The sequence below is a fragment of the Arvicola amphibius genome, chromosome 3 (genome assembly GCF_903992535.2).
Source record: "Arvicola amphibius chromosome 3, mArvAmp1.2, whole genome shotgun sequence".
NCBI lineage: Eukaryota > Metazoa > Chordata > Mammalia > Rodentia > Cricetidae > Arvicola > Arvicola amphibius.
In genome coordinates this window covers 79,295,064-79,319,715 of record NC_052049.1, presented here as the reverse complement: position 1 = coordinate 79,319,715, position 24,652 = coordinate 79,295,064, and the positions used below count along the sequence as shown (strand labels likewise).

General features: G+C 36.5%; 1 protein-coding gene across 1 annotated transcript in view; it reads left to right on the top strand.

Moving 5' to 3' along the window:
- Cntn5 (contactin 5) overlaps positions 1–24,652 on the top strand; it is a 481,109-nt gene that overhangs the window by 341,130 nt on the left and 115,327 nt on the right. The window contains exons 12-13 of the mRNA XM_038322119.1: positions 1,276–1,403; positions 3,945–4,120. Of these exons, the coding sequence (XP_038178047.1) occupies positions 1,276–1,403; positions 3,945–4,120 (304 nt within the window). The remainder of the gene's footprint in view (positions 1–1,275; positions 1,404–3,944; positions 4,121–24,652) is intronic.

Below are 24,652 nucleotides of genomic sequence, written 5' to 3'. Positions count from 1 at the left end.
GCTTCTACAGGCTCTGTATTTTCCATGAATTTTAAGTAGTAACTGTCTACATGATCTAGAAGACAAATGTCTCCATTCTTAGTCTGTCTTGATACTGAGTTGATCCTCCTTCTTACTTCTTTCAAATCAAGACTGAACTTTAGTGAAAATCACATGATGTTTTTAAACTGGTATTATTATTCATTTAGACCATACCTTTTAAGCATTCTAGATTTTTTTATCAGTTATTATGAAGTTCAAAGCTCTAAATAACTGTCAGCTTTGGGTGATAAACAATACTGAACATGCATCCTAAAATAAAATGAAATAATTCAACTAAACCAAATTTAGACATTGTTATTGAATCTTCACAAGTCAGTATGATATAGCCATGATGTAAGCTGTTGTCATGATCTGAGGATGTAGTTCTGGAGATTTAGATCAGCATCACCTAAAACACAAACCTTGCTTCAGCATTTCAAATGGTTTGTGTGAATTGCTGTACTGGTGAAATAATGAGTTCTAGTTCACAAGCATGGAAGGGAGAAAATGACCAAAGTGCTAATTAAATCTGAAGTGCATAAATTCCCGGAATGATAAATACATCAGGGAATGTGGTAATTCCAAATGCCAGCCTCATTTGCACTGAACTTCTAAAACTTTTAATAATGCTTTAATTTTTCACCTTTATAGAAAACTGAAGGCTCACTTTTACCAAAGGTCATGCAGGAGCCCAATTGTAGATTGGAGCATCACATTCCTGTGCTTCCGAGTCTAGTGTGAGCAGCCTGGTTAGCAGGCCACATCCTACTAACCCAGCATGGTGCTGAGGAAGCCACTAATCACCTCTCAGCAGCGCACAGTTAATTTTCTGTCTGTACTTCTCCTTGTCTATGTTTTCATGCTGTTTCTCTTTCCTTTTGATTTCTGAGGTCACTTTTGGTATAAGGTGGAATACCTTAGCTTGGTAGTAAAATGTGCCTAAGTGATATTAGATCATCAGGTAATAATAGCTGAATTTGGGGTCACCTTTATCTACCACTTTAAAATTAACTGTCAAAAACTATCACAAAAAAGTAACTTGAAAGTTTCTTCATCTTTTGGATAAAAGAGGATATTAAGTGTATCTATTACATCAAATCTTGAAGAGGAGAAAGCATCTACCACTTCTTATTTTCAATAGGGCTCCTTGTCTTCCTTTTTATCTGTTACCTTAGAGGAGGTTTGGACTCCCTTGGAAGTTCTTGCCATTTATTTTGTGATGAAACAGGAACAAACCTTTTTAATACTTTTCAGAATAGCTATTCTTCCAGACGGAAGCCTGCGGATCCTAAATGCTTCTAAAGCAGATGAGGGAAAGTATATTTGCCAAGGAGAGAACATCTTCGGTTCTGCAGAGATTATAGCTTCACTGTCTGTCAAAGGTAAGATAATAGGTAACATGCCTGATGTTCCACAGCCGCGGCTTCCTAGCCTCAGCATCAGGGGGAGAAAAGCAAATACGATTGCATGTACATGTGTTTGCATTTATTAGTGTGAATGTCTTGGTTTAAAAGTTTGTTAAAAACACAGAACTATTACAACCAAATTTTCATTTCCAATTAAAACAAAGCAAGGAATGGGGGCTCATACCTGTAACATCAGCATTTGGGCTGACATTGCTTAGTTATAAAAATCTGGTGGAATGGCAAGCAGAGAGATGGTCCAGCAGTTAAGAGCATTTACTGCTCTTGAAGAGGACCCAGGTCCTATTTCCAGTATCAAGTCAGGAAACACACACACACACACACACACACACACACACACACACGAGGCAAGAGAATTACTGTGACTTTAAAGCCAGCCTGAGCTAAAGTGGAAAAACACATCACAAAAATATAAATAAATGAACACACAAAAACCAAAAGGAGTTCACTATTTGTAGAAATTTCAATATCTTCCTTAGAACAAAATTAATAAAAGAATAAAAATGTTTATGGATTTTATTCACTATAGCAAAATTTAAAGAATGTTAAAAAAAATTACTTCACCATCTGGGCTAGGGTAGCCCTATGACAGAGCAATTGCTTCATATGCCTGGAGCCTTGAGTTCATTCTCTAACATTTCCCCCTCTATCAGAAATAATTTTAGCAACAATTAAAAATGTGCATTTGTCATTACTTTACCCAGGGATTGGGGCAGAGCAGGGTAACAGTAAGAGACCCCATCCCAGCGAGTGAAGGCATGCACCTAATGTCACCTGTGCCACAGCTGTTGAGGGATATTCACAGGTACAAGTCTTCAAAACCTTCACTTCTGTGTGAAGTCAATCTTACTGCCTATAGGCTTACTAATTTCCCAGGTCTAAATGAACTTTTCTTCAGGTCAATGACATTGTTTGAAATAATTTAGCTATTTTTAAAATTGGAAGTGGGGGCTGGAGAGACAGAACAGCAATTAAGAGCTTTTGCTACTTTTGCAAAGTTCCTGGGAGCCATGTTCAGTGGCTGCTAACTCCAGCACTGGGAACTCTGATGTCCTCTTGTAGTCTCCATGAGCAACTTAACTAAAAAGCACACATAGGGTGAACATCAAAATAAAATCTTTAAAACAGTTTTCAAACTCTTATTTTAGGTAGCAAAATCCCGTCAATTAGCAAAGTGGTTTTTTAACAACTGAATTACGAAGTAACTGTTTCTTCATTATATATCTATTACACAGAAATCATACTTGGCCTATAAAAATAGGGAAAAAAAAGTTTAGATTTGGAAAATGAAGAAAAGTTTTGGAGATGGGTAGTGTTATAATTAGTGATAACAGATTGTTCCCTGGAGATACAATTTGCTTCACCTTGTTCTACCTTAGAAATAAAATCATTGCTCAGATAGTCAAAACTACAATGGGAGAAAAGGCAAACATCAAGGTAAGAACAGAATATAATGTTTTCAAATATTTCTATACTTACCAAACATTACTGGCATTCAAACTAGTGGCCCAGTCTTTGTCCTGGTCTCCCTGTATACTAGCCTATCTTCTAACCAGATGGCGATGGAACCAGAAAGGTTTTATCAATGATAAATATTCTCCCTTATCTTTGAATGAAATGGGAAATAGGGTTGCTCAAAAAACGTTATCCCCACAAACCTTCAACTACAGTACACTGCCTGTGCTGTCTGCAGAAGCCATAACTTAGTCTACCAAACATGGCATCACCTCAAGAGGCTTCAGCTTTAGAGTCTCACTCTTACATTCAGACTGTGCTTTTCTCAGAACTGTTCTCAAGGGTGCTAGGTATGAAAAGACCCCTCAGACAGCTAGAGTATTGTTTTCTTGTGGAAGGATTCACTCACAAGTGATAGAGTTTAGAAGAAAATAAAGCCCTTGCTAAGTCCCATGCCTGTCTTCTTTCCCTGTTGGTACCTAAGACTGTAGGAAGACAGGGAAAACAAAAACCTCTCTACTTTATTCATGACACATTACAGTCATTTAATCTTAATCATTGGGTGCATGATCAATGCCATTTTATTGGCACAATATTCCTCTGAGTCCATAAAATAATATTAAAAATGTCAGTTTTGAAATTCGGTTGTTACCAGTAAGCAGTTAGGATATTCTTGCTGCAATAAAACCATGACCACTCAGCTCTTTAAAGGTTTTATATAGTTAAAACAGCCACAAAGTATCAAAAATTATATTTCATAATTATACAACTAGTTCCTCTTCTATGCCTCCTCCCAGTTCCTAACTGTTTTTTTTCCCAGTATAGAGCAAGTCCAATACTCCATTGGGAGAGTAATTTGGAGGGGGTTCCAATGCCAAATCTACAGTATTTCAGCCTTTGATAATACAGCTGAAGACACAAATTAAAATCTGGTGCATGTATTGCAGCAGCTGTACATGTTCCATGTTTAAGATTTCTCTACAGTTTGTGATGTGAGGTGTTGGGAGGTGATTATACTAATGAATGTGTTTTTTACCCCAATAGAACCCACAAGGATAGAGCTTACTCCTAAAAGAACAGAGTTAACTGTCGGAGAGAGTATTGTCCTCAACTGCAAAGCCATTCATGACTCTAGTTTGGATGTCACTTTCTACTGGACACTAAAAGGACAACCTATTGACTTTGAGAAAGAAGGTGGACATTTTGAAAACATCAGGGCTGTAAGTTTATATACTTTTTCTTCTTGAGTAGAAATTGCATGTGTTTTGACTCAAATGTAAAAATGTCTTATCTATAAAGTGCCAAAAAGAGCATAGAGAAAACCCCCATGCAATTAAAACAATTACTTTTTTCTACTATTTTATGTTATGTAAAACTGAAAATATTATTTCAATTCCCAGTAGGAACTTTCCAAATCATTAGTATGTGTGTCTGGTTTCCTCACCTTTGCTAAATTAGTTTAGTGATAGCATAAATGTTTCCATGTTGTTTCTAGAAGTCATATTGCTATATAAAGTAACTACTCTACTATTTAAATATTTGTTTGCTGTAACTATAATAAAATAAATGAGTCTTCCCTGATCCCTACAAAGTAGTGAAAATTTTGGAGACTCACCAGTTTGTCGGAAGCTATAAAGGTTAAACCCACAACACATAGTCGTTCACTAGCTTCCAATAAGAGTTCATGGACATATATCTTTCTTGTCCGTCCAATCTTTGTATTTTAGAAATATTTAATATTAAATATCTGATAGTAATCGATCAAATAGAGTTATAAATTATGTCCACTGCATAGTACAGACCACCTCGGTTTTTGAACTGCATAAAGGAGTGAGAAAAAGTCACTGCTCCACGGATTCACTGAGACATGAAAGAGCAGCTTAGTGAGAGAGCAAGAAAGGCCAGGGAACAAATGATAAGGGCAGTGATATGGGCCACAATTTTCTTTCTATACTGACTAACAAGTTTGGCCCAACTACACTTTTCTCTAAAAACGTAATATTAAATGTTATTCTTAATATTAGGGTGTTGTTTCTCTAAAAATCTTTTGAGAAGCATTAGAAAGTAAAAATGATAATGAATTCAAATGGTGAAAGTCACCTTGCATTGGACTTAGCTTAAACTAATTCTGTGATATCACAGAAGGAAAATGTCCTAAAGCTAAAGTTAGTAATTCTTTGGACGGAGCTCAACTCCATCCCTTGTCAACTACAGGTGCTTCCTAGAGCCGTCTTCTTACAACAGGAAGTGAAAACAGGACCAGATAATTTCTGCAATTCTTCTCAACTTAAATTCCAATCAAACGCTTTCCTTTAGAAAGGGGGAATGGACTTTATTGCATTTGCCAATATGACATGAATTGAACATTTTCATCCAAATTACCCCAGTTTACTTTGCACCTAAGAGGGGAGACTCTATGTCAGAAGCACATTCTAACTGAATTTCTATTTGTCTTATTGAGTGACCAGTTATAGTTGGTTAAGTTGTATATAAAATATTTAGATCGTACCAAGTTTATTTTTTACAACTTGGGTGGTATTTCTCTTCCTCTTATTTGACTTAATTATACACTCATAACACTTTTAATCACATCATTAAACAGAACTCAAACTATTACCTACACAAAAATAAACTGATTAAATATGTTTTCTCAGGATTAGCTGCAAATATTCATTTTAACAATAATCATATAAAGTAAAATATATCTGAAATGATCAATGACTTTCTACATAGAGGCATGCCCTACATTTTCACATAACAATAAATAAATTGATGGACTTGAAAATGTTATAAGATAAAGAATTTTTGGTGCTGCCTCTTAGGTGTGACCATTTTGGGCTGATATCATTTCTATAAATTAATATCTTTGGTGTTTTTCATGACTTCCTGATCCATGCTCTTTGTGTGTGTACACGATCTTTTCCTTAAGAGATGCAAAACTGGCCCCTTGCTCTATGCCAGACTTGTGCACAGTCACAAGCCATATTATAATTAATCTTTAGAGTGAAAAAAAAAATCTCTAGCTTTAAGGCAGTGTAAGACTTGTGTTTTAACATATTTGAAAAGATTTCTAGAAATAGGTGTGTATTTATGATATTTTGTAGACTCTAAGCTGTGAAATGTAAAGGGAATTGCTCATCACAAATCTCTCGAGTGTTGCAAACCCTGGTTTGTGTTAAGGGTATAGGCTGCATGAGGTTCCCCATTGCCCCTGCTTCCCTGCAGGTTTGTGTCTGGACAGCACTGGTGCTTTGGAGTGATTTGAAATGCCATCAGTAAGAAGGCTTTGAGAGGCCCTGTGAGCTGTTGCAGACCTCTCCCAGAGAGGCTTGAGGGGGTTGGGAGAGACCCTGGAAGCCAGGGATGCAGGAAGAAAAGTATGGTTATTAGGTCTGCTCTGAATACCAACGCCTAGGCTTAGAGATGATCTGGAGATAGAACGTTAAGGAACCTTAAGAAAGGCAAGTGGTACTTGGAAGAGCAGAGAGCAAGTCCTTGACTGAAGCTCTGTGTGTTGCTACCTGAACCTGCTGCTACTACCTGCTGATGCTGCCAATGGGTGACAAGGGCAGGGCTGAGGGCAGTGAGTTAGAAAAGGGGAGAGTTCCTTAGTATATTTCCATTCACTAGGATAAACTGAGTCAGCCAAACCTCAAGCTGAAGAGTGGGGAGATCTCACCGATAATATTTAGCATCTCCACTGATACAGAAATACATCCTAATAGTGATATTATCTCGTCAACTCATTTATTTATGAGTTATGTATTTCTTATATGAATTTGTAGCTTAATCCTTGTGTAGGACTTTTGTAAAATATCTACATATATTGTATGTGTCATGTCTTACATAGACAGTGGCTTTAGGACTGCATTTCAAAAGAATAAATGGAAAATGATGGAATTGTTCCAATTCCTTATGAACAACAGGATTGCTCTGACAGCAATGGAACACTTCTGTTTTGCTTGCTGTCTTTCCTGAGGCCCTGTTTTACAAACCTGGTAAGCTGGCTGATTTGGGTTGAGTCTATTACCAAAGACATCACTAAAGGGGCCAGTATATCCATAAATATTTTATCAACTTCTACTCAATTTCTTTTGACTAATAATATAAATAAATGGAATGGGGCAAATAAGTAAATTTATTCTTAAAAAATATTCAATGCTAAATGATGCTGTTAACCTATAGTTAAAATATAACCCCTCACCCCTAAGAGAGCACAATGCAAGTACATAGAGAAAAGTAGGTCTGGTATAACATGGAAATTTAAGCATGCAGCTGCCAGAAAGGGTTGTTATCTGAAAAGCTGCTGGGTGGGTAGGGTTTCACCAGGTGCCTACAGAAAACTGCATCATTTCAAAGACTGAACATGTCAAGCAGCAGCTAAAAGGCAGAATGGGTTATACAATGTCTTCGGAGCAAAGAAGAACCAGTGATCTACACAGCGCAGTGTAGTTCATAGTAGACAAGAAGTCAATACTCACTGAGTAACTTTAAGAGAAAGTAGCAAAGGCAATGTTGTTTAAGACATCAATCACATTAATAAAATGTATAGGAAGGTAGGATATCGACTTCATTCTAATTTTGAGAGGGAAATAAAGAAATTGAGGAATCACACTTTTCTAGGTTACATAAGTGAATTCTATGTTGTTTAGAAGTTTAAAAGGCTGTAGACTTAAAAACCATAGTATATTGACTGTACTTTAGAGTTTACCCTTACTGTATTCTTTGGCTGCCTAATATTTTCCCAACCTTTGTCTAAAACTCATGAGAAATGAAAATAGATTCGTTGATCTCTGCCTTTAATAAGTATGCAGATTGTGCAGGTCATTAAGTAACTCAAGAAAAATATGACCACAAAATAAAGAAAAAAATTGTGGCTGGGAGGGCACATATATATAATCCTGGCACTTAGGAGTTGGGGCTAGATGATTGTAAATTGGATGTTTGCTTCCATTTAATGAGATGTTATTTGAAGAATTGAAAGAAAATTAATGTCTAATTTTTGTAATAGTCAAATGTTGGTGGAAATCAGACAAGAAAGAGGAATATGATCTTTTCTTATAGAGATAAACAAGAAAATGACTACCTATTGTTTGCCAATCACTAAGATATACACACACAATGTTGATTTTCAGAACAACCATATTAATTTATATTATTTGATGGAGCACGTTGTCTATTCTACATGATACAGACTTTATAGGACAGCTTTAGGACAGACAAAAAGAAAAAGAAAATCAAGGCTGGAGAAGGGATTCTGAATCTCAGTGCTGAGCAAGGACTTAGAGTTGACCCAAGTGGTACCTGGCTCTTCTTTGGGTGTTAGTGTTTGCAGTGGCTCTTCAACAATAAGGAACTCACACACTTCCAGAGTCAATTCCATTACCAGTCAGAGCAGACTGTCAGAAGACTGGAGAGAATTTACCTTGGTTTTTTTTTTTTATACTTTTTCTTTTATTTTTAAAAGCAGTTCTTTGAGAATTTCATACAGCATGTTTTACTCATATTAACTCCCTCTCCCGATTCCTCTTAGATACAATCCTTGCCCTACACAGTCAACTGGGTATCATCTCTTGTTTTTTTTCTTTTTAATTCATTAAGTCCCATCTGTGATGCCTATATATTCTTAAGTTTGTGGCCTTCCTCTGAAGTATAGTCGACTCCCTCTCCTGCAGCTACATATTGCCCGTAGCTTCTTAGCTATGGGTGGTACTGGGACGAATGATTTAATAACCCATTTCCCATGTCTGAGAATCATAAGCATGCCTAATTTATATCCATGGGTTTTGTAGAGTTGTAGGTGAATAAAAAGCCATAATATATAAACCTTTAATGCCTAAAGGATTTTGTCTCAGATGAAAAGTTCCTATCACGTCTGTTTCCCTGGTACAAATGCCTCTGTTCCTTGTCTGTCTTTTGGGAAATGAGTATCTTAACTGAGGAGTGAAAGCTTCAGAAAAGAATGATTTCTAGATTGGACCATTCCATTTCTGGGACATATGACTGCAGTTAAAGTCAATGAACTTCTCAGACATGCTGTTCAGGACAGCAGGGTATTAGGAGAGACTCAAGGCTTCTGCTGGAGCCTCTTCATTAAATCAGCATGCAGGAGTCTTGGAGGATTATATTACTAATCAGCACACTGATCAGCTGGAGCAGATCAGTACAAGATGCCCATTTTCTCTGACTCATTCTGGCCATTAGGAATATTCACACTTACAAATTAATCTGGGCCCCTGGATGTTCTCCTCTCCTCTGACGCTGTGGTCCAAAACTCAGTCTTCCTATCAGTGTAACATCTGCTCTTGGCTCTTTGTCTAAATCTGAATCCTGGTAACCTGGGAGTCTACCAACTTTCTGTTCTCTCCAGCAGTCTTCTGACTGTGGAGTAATTGCCTCATGCCAGCTTTCCCCAATACCCTACAAAATGTTTAAGTGGGACAGAACACGAAATAACCACCAACTGATTTTCTAGGCAGCTGACATGGAAAGTGGCTATTTTCAAAGCGCTCAGACTTTTCAGATGACCCCAAGTGGAGGGGTCTATCCTTCCCACCTGTTTGTGTTAAGAAACCCTGCCTTGTCAGAGTAGGTGTCAGTCCAGTGGGAGAGGAGGGACAGTAATGCCCATCTCTTCCAGTGTGCATGAGTATTTCATATGAACATATATCAGCACAGGCCACTTTAATCTAATGTCTTACAATTAAATCATTTTGAACTCTACATCATAAAAGTAGAGTCTACCACATGCTTCATCACCTTTTTGTCCCTGTGCCCCAAAGACGCCCACAAACCAGCCACTCCACCAGTGTTTGTTGAGGAAAGCACAAAACGCCACAAATCATTTTCTTAGTTTCTCGAATCCATTTCAGAGGTTCTAATGTCATTAGGACTAAAAGAAACAATTTTCTGTTAAGACATAATTGCAAACAGAATAGTTTTTTTTTCCTTTTTCTCTTTTTCCTTCTTAACTGATTTTGAATTAAAAGCAAGGACATTTTCCCCTTTAACACAGTTTGTGGTTATTGGCCTCTAAGACAGTCCATAATTGGACACTTTCCTTAACTCTCAGTGTGCAATCTGTAGACAGCAATACAGCCAGAAGCACAGTAAGACAAAAGCACCATGCCAATGTTGCAAAATATTAAACAGATAGGCTGTCTCTCTGCATTTTTAAATGTTTTAAAATCTGATAAAATCTGATGATAAATTCATCATATAGGACAAGGTTGGCTTAGTCATCCAATAAAATCAGCACATTTTGTTCATTTAACTAAAGCTCACCTTGGCTGGAGAGTTAGTTTGCTGCTTAAGAACACATCTGTGCAAACATGAGCACTGGAGCTCAGACACTCAGCATCCACATCAAAACAAAACAGAAACAGACAGAATACAGGCAAGACTGTTCATACTAAAATCACAGCAGTGGAGAAATGCACAGACAAGAGAATTGCCACCACCTTGGCTGACCAATGGCCAGCTACAGTTTCAGGAGAGACCTTTCTAAAGGCAGCAAGAATAGGTGTGGTAGGTGAGGGCGTATAATGTCCTCCTATGGTGTCCAAAAGCATGCACATGAGCCAGAACACACGTGTGTTCACACAGAAATTGCATATTCACATGCACACACCCACACACCCCCCCCACACAAATAAACAAATATAGTCCACCAAAATAAACCCCTAGGTCTGATATTATAATTCTGCCATTGTGGTGGTTTGTCAGAGAGCAGCATAGAATGGGAAGAGTTACTGGGATCTCTGCAATGTTTTAGTTTTATTTGCTTGGTTTGGTACAAAGTAGATATCAAGCTTCCTAATAAGGTGAAAGAAAGTCTTACTTGTGAACCCTGATGGCCTTGGTTCTATGGTCTCTGAGGGAAATAAATCACCTCACTTCACAGACTTGCTCCATGAATCCATGGTCAGCAGTTGTGGGCACTTGTCTTTCTCTTTAATCAGGGTTGCTATCATGGATTGTAAGCTCCAAGCACTTTACAACCTCTAGCTTCTAAGCCCAGAAATTTATTTCTATAGACATAGATGATATAGGTATAGATTATATCTACATATAGATACAGACAGTTCCAGCTCTGAGTCTCTGAAAGTTTTCTTCTTTGCTGGTTGTAGTTTATGAATATAAAGCTCAAGCTGAATGTGTATAATTCTGTAGTTGTCTTGGCTTTGCTGCTTTCTATGTGACTAAAGGATACATTTGTCTGGAAGAAGTTCTATGTCTATTCTGTGACCAGAAATAAAGCCAGGAACTTGTTGTAGCTCTTCCTGATGTATCTGCTAGCTTTGACACAAGTTTATACACAGATTCATTTTTATCTTGTTTCTTATTCTCACCTAACATGCCACTTTTCACAATGAATTACTTAGACAAACTATTTACTTCATAATTCATGACAAACTTCTAATTTTTTAATGAATTTTCCTATGATTGGACCTTGAAGAATAGTCTGTAGATCTTGATAATCAAGCATATTGATAATCAAGCATCTTCCCTACCACAGTCCAATAAAGAATTATCTTCACAAGACAGTAAACTTTGTATAAATAACATATGTGCTATTATTTAGAAGAAATAACCAAAAAATACTTAAGAATGCTAATGGGCTCCTTATAAAATGAATACTCTCTTCTCACATCAAATGTTTCTTGTTGAAATTATGACCCAAATTACCATCATAGTCTACACTCGCATCAGCATTTCAAGTTGCACAGAAGAAATAAAACAGAACAAGAACTGATTAAGGGGCTTAATTCACAAATCAGCATTTTCCAAACATGTCTTCTCTCTTCTCCCTCTCACTGCTCTTTTTGCCTGATGAGCCTGTTCAATGAAATCATTTGGAAAACATGACTAATGTATTTATCCCTACTGAAAATATTATTTAGCCATCTTAGCAAACCCCATGGTGTGAGTTCTAGGGTCTTAGGTCTAGGACTTCCTTCCACCAGGAATTCTGGCATCTAGCAGCTATGGAAGGTGACTGACATTTGACTGTATCTTGCTCTGGAAATTGCTTTCATTTTAAAGGATAGAACCACATGTGTTCTACTCCCTAACCTGTGCTTAGTTGTAGGAGCAATGAGCGTGTAGGGCTATTCTGAAGGTGTGTCTCCTGGCCCAGATAAGAAAGGACTGAAGGGTTGTTTCAGCCCCAGTGCTCCCTGTGGGATTGGCTGAGACTCTGATGTGATCACACACTTGAACCTCCAATTCTGTTTTCCTCATTAATTCACAAGTATTAATACCCATAGAACTTGCAAAGGAATCTCCATGGCCAATCTACTTCTCCAGTTTCTGTCCTAAGATAATCATCATTCCAAATGCCATCACTAAAAACAAAAATGAAAGCAGGCAACCTTCCCCGACCCTAGAAATAGGCAGAGTGATCGCAAACTAAAAATATTCTCTCATCTACTGAGTATATATGGGAAACTTTGCAATGTGTCAGACTTCTGAAATGTCATCTTATTTTCTTACTGTAGATAGTTTGTCATATGATATAGAAAATTTTTATGGGAAAAAGTAATCTTCATAAAGATCAATAACTTTCCCAAATGTCAATAATTTCCATGTATCAAACTCTTGCTCAACTAAGAATCAACCTCAAAACTATATATTAAAAAACCTACAACATTTTAAACCTAAAACATTTTAGTAAGATTATATTTTAACTTTGATAATTAATCAACAAGTATATCATTAAATTATATTATTTCACAAATAATGTAGATAAATGTTCTTCATGCAATTTTAGGACCTATTAGTCAGTTATGTTCATTTCTGGTAACACTTTAAACAAGTTCACCTAGAATCAATTATTGCCCTTCAAAACAGTGCTTCTTACTTTACTATAAATATTTTAGTGTGATTATATAGTTATATTTACATTGATTTTTTTAGACAAAGTATCATGTATCCTTTATGAGACTCAAACTCACTATGCACTGAACAATGATCCTGGGTCTCTTATTGTCCTATAATTACACCTACTGAGTGCTGGGATTACAGGTGTCCACTGCCATGTCTGTTTCTCAGTTTTCATTTTCTGTTATTGGTATATTTTATTATAAAAAACAATTTTCTGGTCCTTTGTGTGTGTGTGTGTGTGTGTGTGTGTGTACATACACAAACAGAAATAAATATAGATACAGTCACATATATAGCAGTCCTACAGCTAAGACTCCTAAGAGCCTAATTGCTTTAGAATAAATTTAAAAGACTTTCCTTATTTGGTTCAGACTACTTAAAGAAAGTTTACACAAACGAAATTTAGCAGAGTTTATGTGAGCAGGGGAGGGTGTGTCAATCAGGCAGTACATAGAATGAAGAGACATGTAGTGAGCTCCACCAAGCTGAGGTGGATGCAAACTTCTTGAACACTACAGGAATCAGTCACCTGGTTGGCTGGAGACAGCCACTTGCCATATGAATTAGTTGCCTGTGATCAGCTGAGAACAAGCTGCTCTGACTTCTGTCCCAAAAACATTCAGTTATACTCTTAGGTGAGACCTGCAGCTAGATAAAAATCAGTTAGGGATATTTTCGACTCTAGGAATTTAGGATGCAAAAGCAGCTTGGGCCAAGTTTGATTTAGCAAGGCCTAAATTGAGGCATATAAGTGGAAATTTATATCAGGGACCCTTTAGCCCCTCTTTTCTCCTATGTCCCTTATTTGATGCTTATAGCAGCGAGAACAAACAGTTCACACCATTGACAAAAGTGGGTGTCCGGCAGGAAACGGAGCCAAGGGCGTGAATTTCACTAGTTTCGCACACAGGTTTTATCAGCTAAGCTTCTTTGACTCTGATGCCACGATGTTGTCATGATGGGTATTGGAAATCTGATTTTGTGTTTCGAAGTTCAAAAGAAAAATACTACAGCCAGGCATTGTTCTTCGCTGTGGCTCCTGAGTACCTAGGCTGTAGCGAGGTCACATTTCTGCCGTGGCATCTCAGCTCTTTCCGATGTTGACAAAACTGTCTTAATTGCTACCAAACTATTAAAATCACACACTATCAGCTAAAACCACCAAACTCCTTAAAAGTTTATATAAGTTACTGAGAACACATGGCCACACATACTCAAATATCTACTTTCCAAGTATTCTGAATAATGTCCCCTGTTAATGAAAGCCCACTCCTGTGTGGCTTCATTGCTACACTCCAGCACCAAGTCAACCATTTTTGTGAACCCTTTCCAGTTATTGGAAGATCAAAACAACATGAGATGTGGCTTGTTACAGAGATTTCAGAGCTAAAGTCTTAGTCTTTAGTGAAAAGACTTGTGTGCTAAAACAGCATCATGATGGTCTTAACAGGGCAGTGTTAGGAATACCATACCATATCATACCATACCACACCACACCTATTCCATATTATACCACCCCATCTCAACTAATTTCAGCAATGTACACACACCCACACACGCACACACCCATTCACATATGTGCACGTGCACACACACACAAACACAAACCCTCAAAAAACAAAAAATACAGTCATATACAAATAAAAATAAATTTTCATGCTCACATTTGTATGAACATGAGGGCTTACAAATGTACACACACACACACACACACACCACATGCTCATACCACTAGTAAATCCAGTCTGCTTTTCAAATTTCATCATCATCTACCATTTTTCCTTTATATACATACCAACTCTCATAAAAAAGTTTGACATGATCTATAATCATAACACTTTTTCTTACTTGTACACTGTGAAAAGTCCTCTATTGCCCTCATGACTGGCTAGCATCTCTCTCCTGGTTCTTCTAGTATAACTTTTACATCCTCCAACACAGCAAGTATTGAATATAACAATGGTTGTTTGCTTGACTCTTTTCTCTTCTATATTTTATAATTCTTCAAGGAAGAAGCATGCTTATTTTCTAAACTTTACAATTACCCATTGCACATTAAACTTTAAATAAATATGCATATCATTTCAGTTGAAAAGCAGTGGATAGACTAAACAAAACTACTTAGGGCAACAGGAAACAAACGCTGATTATAACAGCCACATATTTTTATAGTAAACAGATAAAGTGATTCATTTCTATTCTAGTGATAGGAAACATTGAAAATTTTTATTCACTTTGTTTCATTATAAAATTAAAGTATTATTAATATTTTGATGAAGGTAGTTTCTCTGTAAATCTTGACCATGGACACTCTTAATGAAAGTGATAAATATGGCAGGTTCTTCTTGGCTTTGTGTTGCTATCAGTGGATGCAAAGCATCTATGAATGGAGATATAATTTGACCGGCATAGTGAGAAAATGCATAATATAATAGGACTCTTAACATGAATACTTTCACTTTGTGGAAAATAGTATACTAGATTTTTTGTAGTTTTGAGAGTCTTAATAAGCAAAATATTGCCCCATTATTGGATGCTACATAAGGTTTAGAATTTTGAAAGTGAATATGACTTAATTTTACAAATTGACATGCTATTGCTATGTAAGCACCACATTTTAGAATGACTGCTACATTGTTTCCCAAAGTAACTTACAAAGAGTTAGACTTTGGAGAAGCCATTATCCCCAAAACATCTTTGCAATCCTGCATTTCTTTCACAGTGCCACTTTCTCCATCTATTTTGTGTTGAATTCTAAAGGATGCCTAAGTGTTATGATGTATTTAGCTTTTGGCTTTTCAAATCTGTTTCTTTCATGAAGCACTTGTTATCATATTACAATGTAAGTCTAACTTTAAGAGCTCAGCAGGCAGCATCTCAACAATGTTTTCTCCCTCAGAAGAGGACGAATAGGAAAGTTTATAAATAGCTGTTATTGGACTGCAGCTCATTCCCCATCTTCATCTAATGGTCTTACATAAGGAAAGCAGAAAAGGACAACTTAGAGAGTTCAGTACATATGAAAAGCAGTTATTTCCACATATGGAACTCATTCGTATATACGACAGCTGACACCGCACCCCCACCGAGGTAGACATACTTTGTTCTCTAGTTTCCAGTACCTTGCACTTTCTTCTTTTCTTCACAGCTCCTATGTCAGATACCATCACGATTAATGACTAATTGATGGGCCAGAAGAGTATTTATTAGTGTACAATATAGGACTTCTAAATTTATCTGCATTCTATAAAGATTAATTAGTACCTTTCCAACAGGCAGTGGTCCAGGAAGGGAGGACTCTGCACTAATTAATAGCAAGCAACCCATGGGAAGGCATGTGAATATAGCTAAGATGGGGGTTGCTTTTAAGAGCATAAAGTCTTTCAGGGAACTAAGAAGAGTGGGTATAATGTTTTCAAGGTCTCAAAGTAACACCTTATCCAACCTATTCAAGCAGAGTCGACTATGAAGCCAAACAATAGCAGAATCTTTTCTGAAAAGGGAACAAAGGATTTTTTATACAAAACAATGACCAGAATAGAAGGAAATTAGAAGGAAAGGCACACAGAAAAAAATAAGGTCCTAAATAATAACGCCTTAAAACGGTAAACCCTCACAATGCATGTGAAACTCAATATATCATGGTGTATAATCTATCTTAAAGATGGTTTTCCGTTTCACGTGTAAGACTTAAATGCCTGTGATTTTTTTAAATTTTTAATTATGTTGTGGTATGGGTACCTAGCAAGTACTATTTTGAGAGTTTTCTAAATTAAAATCAGAGGTAAAATGTGTGTTATATAGTATAACTGCAGGTATTTCACAAAAATTTACATGTTGCTTGAACCTTTCTGTGAAATACATGAACTAGAAAGTAACTCCAACAACAATAAGATTCAGAGTTCAAGGTTGTTGCGATAACAATTTTCTGAACATGGTGTGCCCATTATACGGATGCTGCTTCTGATTCTAAAGCAGTTCTGAGGACAAAATACAGTTATGGAAAAAAAGAGACTGAGGTCAGAATGCCTGCTTTCTGCCACTTTTATTACTTTACATCTTGCACATCTTCTCCTAATAGTAGCATTTATTCTCCTCTCTACTGCCTGCACCTAGGACCATGCCTGGCAGATATGCTGATAAGAGTATATGTAAAACAAACTATTAACTCAATCATAAAAATCAGTAGGTCTTAGTGCCCCCACCAAAATATGAATCTGCCACCACCTGGAGGGGAGATGCCAATGCTTGCTCACTCTACAGAGACTTAAGAATTGACTGTAATGTGGTCCGCACTGATCAAGAAAGGGTATAAATTATTGAATTAGACATGATCTCTTCTTTTGAAAATTTTCAAGAAGACAGGTAGATTTAAAAATTACTTGGTTTAATCCAAGCCCTAGAGAGGAATATAAAATGAGAGGAGGCAGCTCTCACAAACAGTCTTATTCTGAGATTCCTGGAGGTAGGATCGCCACTTCAGACTGAAGTAAAGGTAAGAGCCCCTTTGGATATCATTATGGCAATTTCTTAGAAAATTAGGAAACAACCTTCCTCAAGACTCAGCAATATCACTTTTGGGTATATATCCAAAGGATGCTCAATTGTACCATAAGGACATGTGCTTAACTATGTTCATAGCAGCATTGTTTGTCACAGCCAGATCCTGGAGACAACCTAAATGCCCCTCAACCAAAGAATGGATAAGGAAAATGTGGTACATTTAGACAATAGAATACTAAACAGCAGAAAAAAACAATATCTTAAAATTTACAAAATGGGTGGATCTAAAAAACATCATATTGAGTGAGGTAACCCAGACCCAAAAGACAAATATTATATGCACTCACTCATAAGTGGATTTTAGCCATAAAGTAAAAAAAAACTAGCCTTCAATTCACAATTCTAGAGAACCTAGAGACATACATGGATCTAATCTACATGAGAAGTAGAAAAAGACAATATATCCTGAGTAAATTGGGAGCATGGGGACCGTAGAAGAAGGTAGAAGGGTAGGGGAGCAGAGAAAAATGTATAACTCAATAAAATCAATAAAAAAGAGCCTGTAACTGACTGTTTTGCTTTTCTGGCCTGAAGGTTGAACTCCCCCTCCCAAATAAATAAAAACATCAAAAATAAAAACTACTTGGTAAGATAATCTTCATAGAGTTGAGATAGTATACCACTGAAATAAACTGTAGAAGAGAAATAAAAAATTACTAAACAGCTATAACTGCTGAAACACTTATTTTTAAAATTAATGACTAGTTGTAGTCAATAATGTTCATTACTAAAGTCTACTTAATCAACTAGTAGATGGTACAAAATATAGTGACTAATAGTTTTTAATTACATTAAAATCATCTCTTTCTTAGTGTGTATCTCTAGTGTTTCATAGAATCAAAAGAATGTCTTATTTTGAAGTCAAACTAGCTAGAGCCATTTAGACTGCGTTTACTATTATAGTACAACACTGTCTTTAAACTGTAAGAATTATGAACCAAGAAACCTAGAAAATTCTTCATTATTTATGACTGTACTAGCCTTTTAAACAGCATCTTTACAAACTCTGTTATAGGGTATTATTACATATAGTAATAAGATGCTGTATGTGTCTCCAGAGCATGCATTCTGGTTGGTTTTTCTAATGTGCCCACTGAGAAACACCTTAGTATTTTCCTGAGGTGAAAGACTACTTGACCAGATTTATTCATTGTGTTCCTCACATGTTGCTGGTTTTGAATCAAATGCGCTGGAGTTTCCAGTGTTTTCTTTAAAAAAATAAAAAGATGTAGCTTTGTGAGCCTGTCAGTAAGAATTCCCTGTATGCATTATATGCTTTTTAAAGAACAACCAAGTGCTAGGGAGATAGCTCAGACAACAACATGTGCATCCCAAGCACAAACATGTGACTTCTGTTCCCAGCACCCACGAAAACAGTTGGAAAGGTTGCTGTTTGTAACTGAGGACTTGAGGAGTGAAGACAGACGAGTCCTGAACCTCACTGGCTGGTCAGCTTAGGTTGCTCTGTAACAAAAACTGAGGTAGATAATATCCTGAGAGCCAATAACTGAGATCAACTTTTGACCAGGACAGGTGATATGGGAGAGTCTTCTGTTTGTTTTGATTTCATTTGTTAATAAAGAAACTGCCTTGGCCCATTTAATAGGCCAGCCCTTAGGTGGGTGGAGTAGACAGAACAGTAAGAACGAAGTGAAGTAGATGCTTCAGGCAGTCGCCATATGCAGTCGCCATGCTTCTCCTCTCCAAGATGGATGCAGGTTAAGATCTCTCCTGGTAAGCCACCCCTTGTGGTGCTACACAGATTATTAAATATGGGTTAGTCAAAATGTGAGAGTTAGCCAATAAGAGGCTGAAACTAATGGGCCAGGCAGTGTTTAAATGAATACTGTTTCCATGTAATTATTTCGGGTGTAAAGCTAGCCAGGTGGCAGGATGCAGCCCCACCGCACCATCTACAGACAGGCTTTTATAGACTCTGAGAAAAAGACAGACAGAGTGAAGGAGGGGTTTTTTTTGGGGGGGGGGTTGTTTATCTGTTTAACTTTTCTGAGTATATTGCTGTTATATCCACATTTTAGCTTATAAGAATATCCCTCAGACTAATCTATTGTTCTCTTATTTCTATGTTTGAGGAGTATAGATTTAAGCATCTTTGGAGAAGAGAAAATTTAATGTTTAAGTGAATGTTAATGATTTGTACTACTCTTATAGTTATAAGAAATGTGATATAAATTTTGCAAAAGAAATTAAAGAGTAGATATCATAACTATGCTCAAAAAAGTATTAAATGGTCTTCACCCCAGTTATCCCAGCAAAACCATAGTGAAGCCCAGATTTCCCAGCAAAACCCTATGGCTTCAAACAAGTGTTTATGTAGTTGATGATTCTGTGGGCTGGCAACTTGTGTTGGACTTACTTGGAACTCATGTTTCTTCTCATCAAAACACAGCAGCCAGCTGTCAGTCAGCTTCAATGCCCTAATTTTGAGGGGTAGCTGGATATGTGAAGAGCTACATGTGCAGTTGACACCCTGCTTCTCATCACCTCCCAGCCTAGCTCGGCCATCTTTGCACGAAACTCTTAACGATGTGAGACTCAAGAGCAGAAATGCCAAGACCAACTAGAGTTATACTTGGAACCTGTTAAGTGTCATATCTGCCATATTCTATTGGCTAAAATAAGTCATTAGTAACTCAAATGAAAAGCTCTACCTCTTCACAGAAGAAACTGCTAAGTATTGTGGTTCTTTGTGCTGCCTGTCACCAGGTGATCAGCTGTTACTTGGCAACTCTTTCTATAGTTTTCCAAATCACAACCCCTGTGACAGGATCACTAAAGTCTCACTCAGTTATAGTTCAAAACTTAGACTTCAGCTAGTTTCTGGTGGAAATGAAATGCCATGATCTGTGACTCAATCACTTTTGCTGAATTCAGTAAAATGGTTTTGCGTCTGGCTTCATTTGGCCTCGTTAGTGCTAATTGCAGTCAACTCTCCAGTGGCCCAGGAGCTGCTTGAGAAAAGTGGCAACTTGGACGGCTTGTCACTGGCTCGAAATTGCTTTTTCACGTGCCTAAATCAAGCTCACATTATGGCACAGGGCTAACATGGGGTTTCAAAATAACAATTTGCGAAGTACACCCTCTGCAAACATCTGTATGTTTTCATGAATCATGAAAGCCACTCAGTAAAGCACAGAGACACAGTGGGAGGTTGCCCAAGAAGGCATGGAAAACTTTGGGGTTCCTGCTGTGGCTACCTATTGCACAGTCTACATAGCTAATATCACTGTCAAATGATTATTTTATTCAGTTATGGTATGATTCTTAAGAACAAACTGGTATGTAGATTATATTTCTGCTGTCATGTGTGAAGGAATGAATCAACATTTATTTCCACAAATTTAAAGACAAAGCATGCTGTAAGTATCAGAACAAACTAAGTCAACTGCTCAGAGTAATTCACCAGTCACTTTCTCATTAAAGCCAAAGCACTTGATGTAGTTAGAGAACCCCTTTCTCACATCATATGGTTTGTATTCTATTTTAGACTGGTGGGAAATTATTAGTCCGTAATTTGTTAATAATAGGTTGCTAATATTTAGAAGAAACTAGCAAGGAAAGTTAGTTTTAATATAAAATTAATGAACAAATCAATATTTTACCAAAGAAAAAGAAAGAAAAGAAAAAGCTTAAAGACAGCATTTGCTACCCTGTCTGGTTAGCCAATCTAAACATCACATTCCAGGGAAAGTAACAAACCAAAAATCCAATGGCTCATTAATAAGCCATATTAAATATTTCTATCAAAACTGTTTTAGTGGTTTACATCCTTGCGCTGGATTTTTCTATAAAAAGTCAGGTATATATTATTAATGAATAACTATAAACAAATATGAATATTTCTAAAATTGGAAGATAGTCTATATCCCATGACAAAAGTGAATTAATATAATCTTTAGCCATTCCACTCTCATGGTTTTTAATTAGTAAATTGATGTGTTGTTTATATTGCCAACCTTACATGAACCATTGGAGACAAAGAATTAACAAAATTGATCAGAATCTAGAATTAAATTACAAGTTTATTATGTATAGCTGTGATAATAGAAGTTAATCTTAGGAAAGTAGCAAGGAAAAAAAAGAAAATAACCTAACAGAATAGCAGCATACAGTCCTCTGCTTCCTCAGTTACCCATTCTTTATATTATGCTTATGACTGTGGCTTTCACATACTATGAATGTATAGAAAGTAAGGAGTCATCAGGTTATTATTAGACATTGAATGAAATAGATTTTAAATGTTTAAACATATTTAAAGATCAAAACAAAGATGACTAGTGTATTCTGGTGCAGAAACTTGAGACTCGAAACCTACAGCACATCTTATAGTACATATGCATTTATTGAATTGCTTGAACTAGAAGATAAAATGTCTTCATGTGAACACAATGACAGGAAATTAATTCTCTCTAATGTAGCATTTCAGCAGATAGCACCAAAGAATATCGTGAATCCTAGGAATGTCAAGGACATGATTATATTATCCACAATTTAAGGTTAAAAAATCCATAAAAGCCAGGTAACTGTATCATGAGATACACCAATAGAAAATTCAAATTTTGGCTTATATTCCTGTTCATAGAACATCTGTATTCAGAGAACATATTTATAAAAAGCCTTCAGCTTAATACTACCAAATAGTCAAGACACTGGACAATTTGTGATTAAGTCCAAAACAAAGATGACGTCTGCATTCCTGCCATGATTGTGCTTTATTAAGTTTCCTGGTATTTTGAAAGCAATCAGAAATGGGAAGACTTTAGAAGAACAAACTCTGTTAGGGCATCAAAGACTTCAGAATGAGTTGCTTTGAATAACTAAAAATCACTAAACAGAATGTGAACTAACTATAAAATATGGAAAGATGGACAGAAAACCTGTCTCCCTGACACTGAACCCCAAACAATAGATTAAAATGCATTCCAATAACAAAACTTTCTTGAATAATTAATACTTCAATCTTGGAATGGAACACAGTTCACTTTTGCTAAGAAAACTTGAAGACTGGTTTCCAAAGACACAGGTTTTAGAACTAAAATGGAGTATTCCGCAACAGAAATAATACCCACAAGGTAATAGTTCCCAATAAAAGTGTAGATGTAGTGCCTACCAGACTGCCTTCAGTCAGCGAGGCAGATTCCAGTGAAGCCTGATGTGCACAGGAGGAGCTAAACATGTCCTCTGTGTATCTAGAAATTTAGCATCAGCCTCACAGGTCTCTTTTAACTACAAGCAAGGCAATGTGCTTTTTAAGGCACTGCAATGTGGTTGCCTCTATTTACACATTTATGCTGGATTGGAAAATAAGACAAAGTGACTGCAAAGACAGCCAGCACCTTCTTCAAGATAAAATAAAATTGAAATTTTGCAAAGAAACTTTGAGATAATGTACAAGGCAGGGTTAAAGGAAAACCCACCAAATAAAACTATAGATGGCTACAAAGCATACATAGACATGGATGTGCCTGATATTGAATCAAAAATAAATATGAGCATGCTTAGACAGATGTTTGGAGAAGACTGTGATGTCTAGAGGCAGAGTCATAAGGAGGCTGAGTTCTTAATGACCACCTACAAAAACACAAGGGAGTCTTCCTTGATCAAAGTATACCAACAAACAAAACTAGTGGGCAGCAGCGTACCACTTCAGTCAAAAACTGATTATTTTACAATATCTACAGTTATTGGTAACACTTAGCTCATTTTCTCTCCATACTAAACATAAGAGTAAGCATTAACCACTAAATCAAAATCAGTTTTCTAGTTTTGTTCTTATAAATACATATATTGCATATACTAACTTTTATATATATACCTTAACTAGATCATTTGAACCTGCTGCAAATTCCAAAAAGAATATTTTTTAAAACAATAGGCTGAATCACAAAGCTATAAGAAATTCAAATTTCATATTTTCAAGCATGATTTTCTGATCTCTTCAGTCATACATAGGCACACATTTATATGGGAGAGATGACAGTACACACTACTTTTAAAAAATTGTTTCTTGGGCTGGAGAGATGGCTCAGTGGTTAAGAGCATTGCTTGCTCTTCCATAGGTCCTGAGTTCAGTTCCCGGCAACCACATGGTGGCTCACAACCATCTGTAATGAGGTCTGGTGCCTTCTTCTGGCCTGCAGATGTACACACAAAAAGAAGAATATTGTATACATAATAAATAAATAAATATTTTTTTTAAAAAAATTGTTTCTTTCCATTCCTACCCTACCACAAATCCCAAGGCAAAATTTAGCAAAATTCAGGGTCAGCTTTCTAGCATTGCAAATATGTCTTAAGTTTTCCATTCTCCTTATTTTTATCAGAGGGAATTTCACATCAACAAGGGCATTCTTAATTGTTGTTTTTACAAAAACTTCACCATAGTCTACAATTTTACTCACATACCATTACTCTCATTCAATAATAATCTCGAAAACTCTTCACATAGGAGAAATACTACTTCATTTTTTTCAATAGATTCAAAATATTGCAGGGTTTGTTGATAACCCAACATATGAAGACATTTTCTCATTAGAATTTTAATGAATTTCTTATGTTGATAAACTTAGGACAAGAAAACATCTGTAAACATATGTATTCTTGTACATTTACAATCTCATTTCTCTAGGTCAGAGCCCAAAAAGTAGATTTCAGTTTTAAAGAATGAAGTTGTTTGTAGCTGAAATCGATCCTGCAAGCATGGTGGTTTGCTAGTAGATTGAGTCTGGAAGTTTGTTGTGAGTTCAAGACCAGCTTAGGCTGCATAGTAAGCTCCATGTCAGCTTGGAGAGAGACAGACTGAAGGAAACCATCTCTCCAAAATCTAAAACTATAAAAAGGAATAGAAGCCACTATAGCTTTTGTGGAAGTTCTTCAGCATGAAAGTTTTTTGTGGCATGATGGCATTATACACTAAGAGATCAGCAGAAAGATGATCTTGTGTTGAGTGGTGACCTGACTTTGCTCCTTGTTAGCTTCAGGCCCATGCATGACCCTTGACATCTGCCAAGGTCTGTTCTTCAAAATGAGGTTTAAAACCAAAGGTTCTAAATGCTCCTAACCTAATTCTAAAGTTCAGTGACCTTCTACTTTATGTTCAAAAACAAAAATCTAACTAACACTATAAATGACATCAAATATCACTTTAAAACATATTTCATCCAACACCAATCAGGTCTTATTAGTGATCACCAGTAGCCCCAAGTCATATTTTTCTCTCTTAAATATTGCAAGCATCCTTAATTCATGGAAGATGTTTAAAAAACCTCATGGTGCTTTTAGAA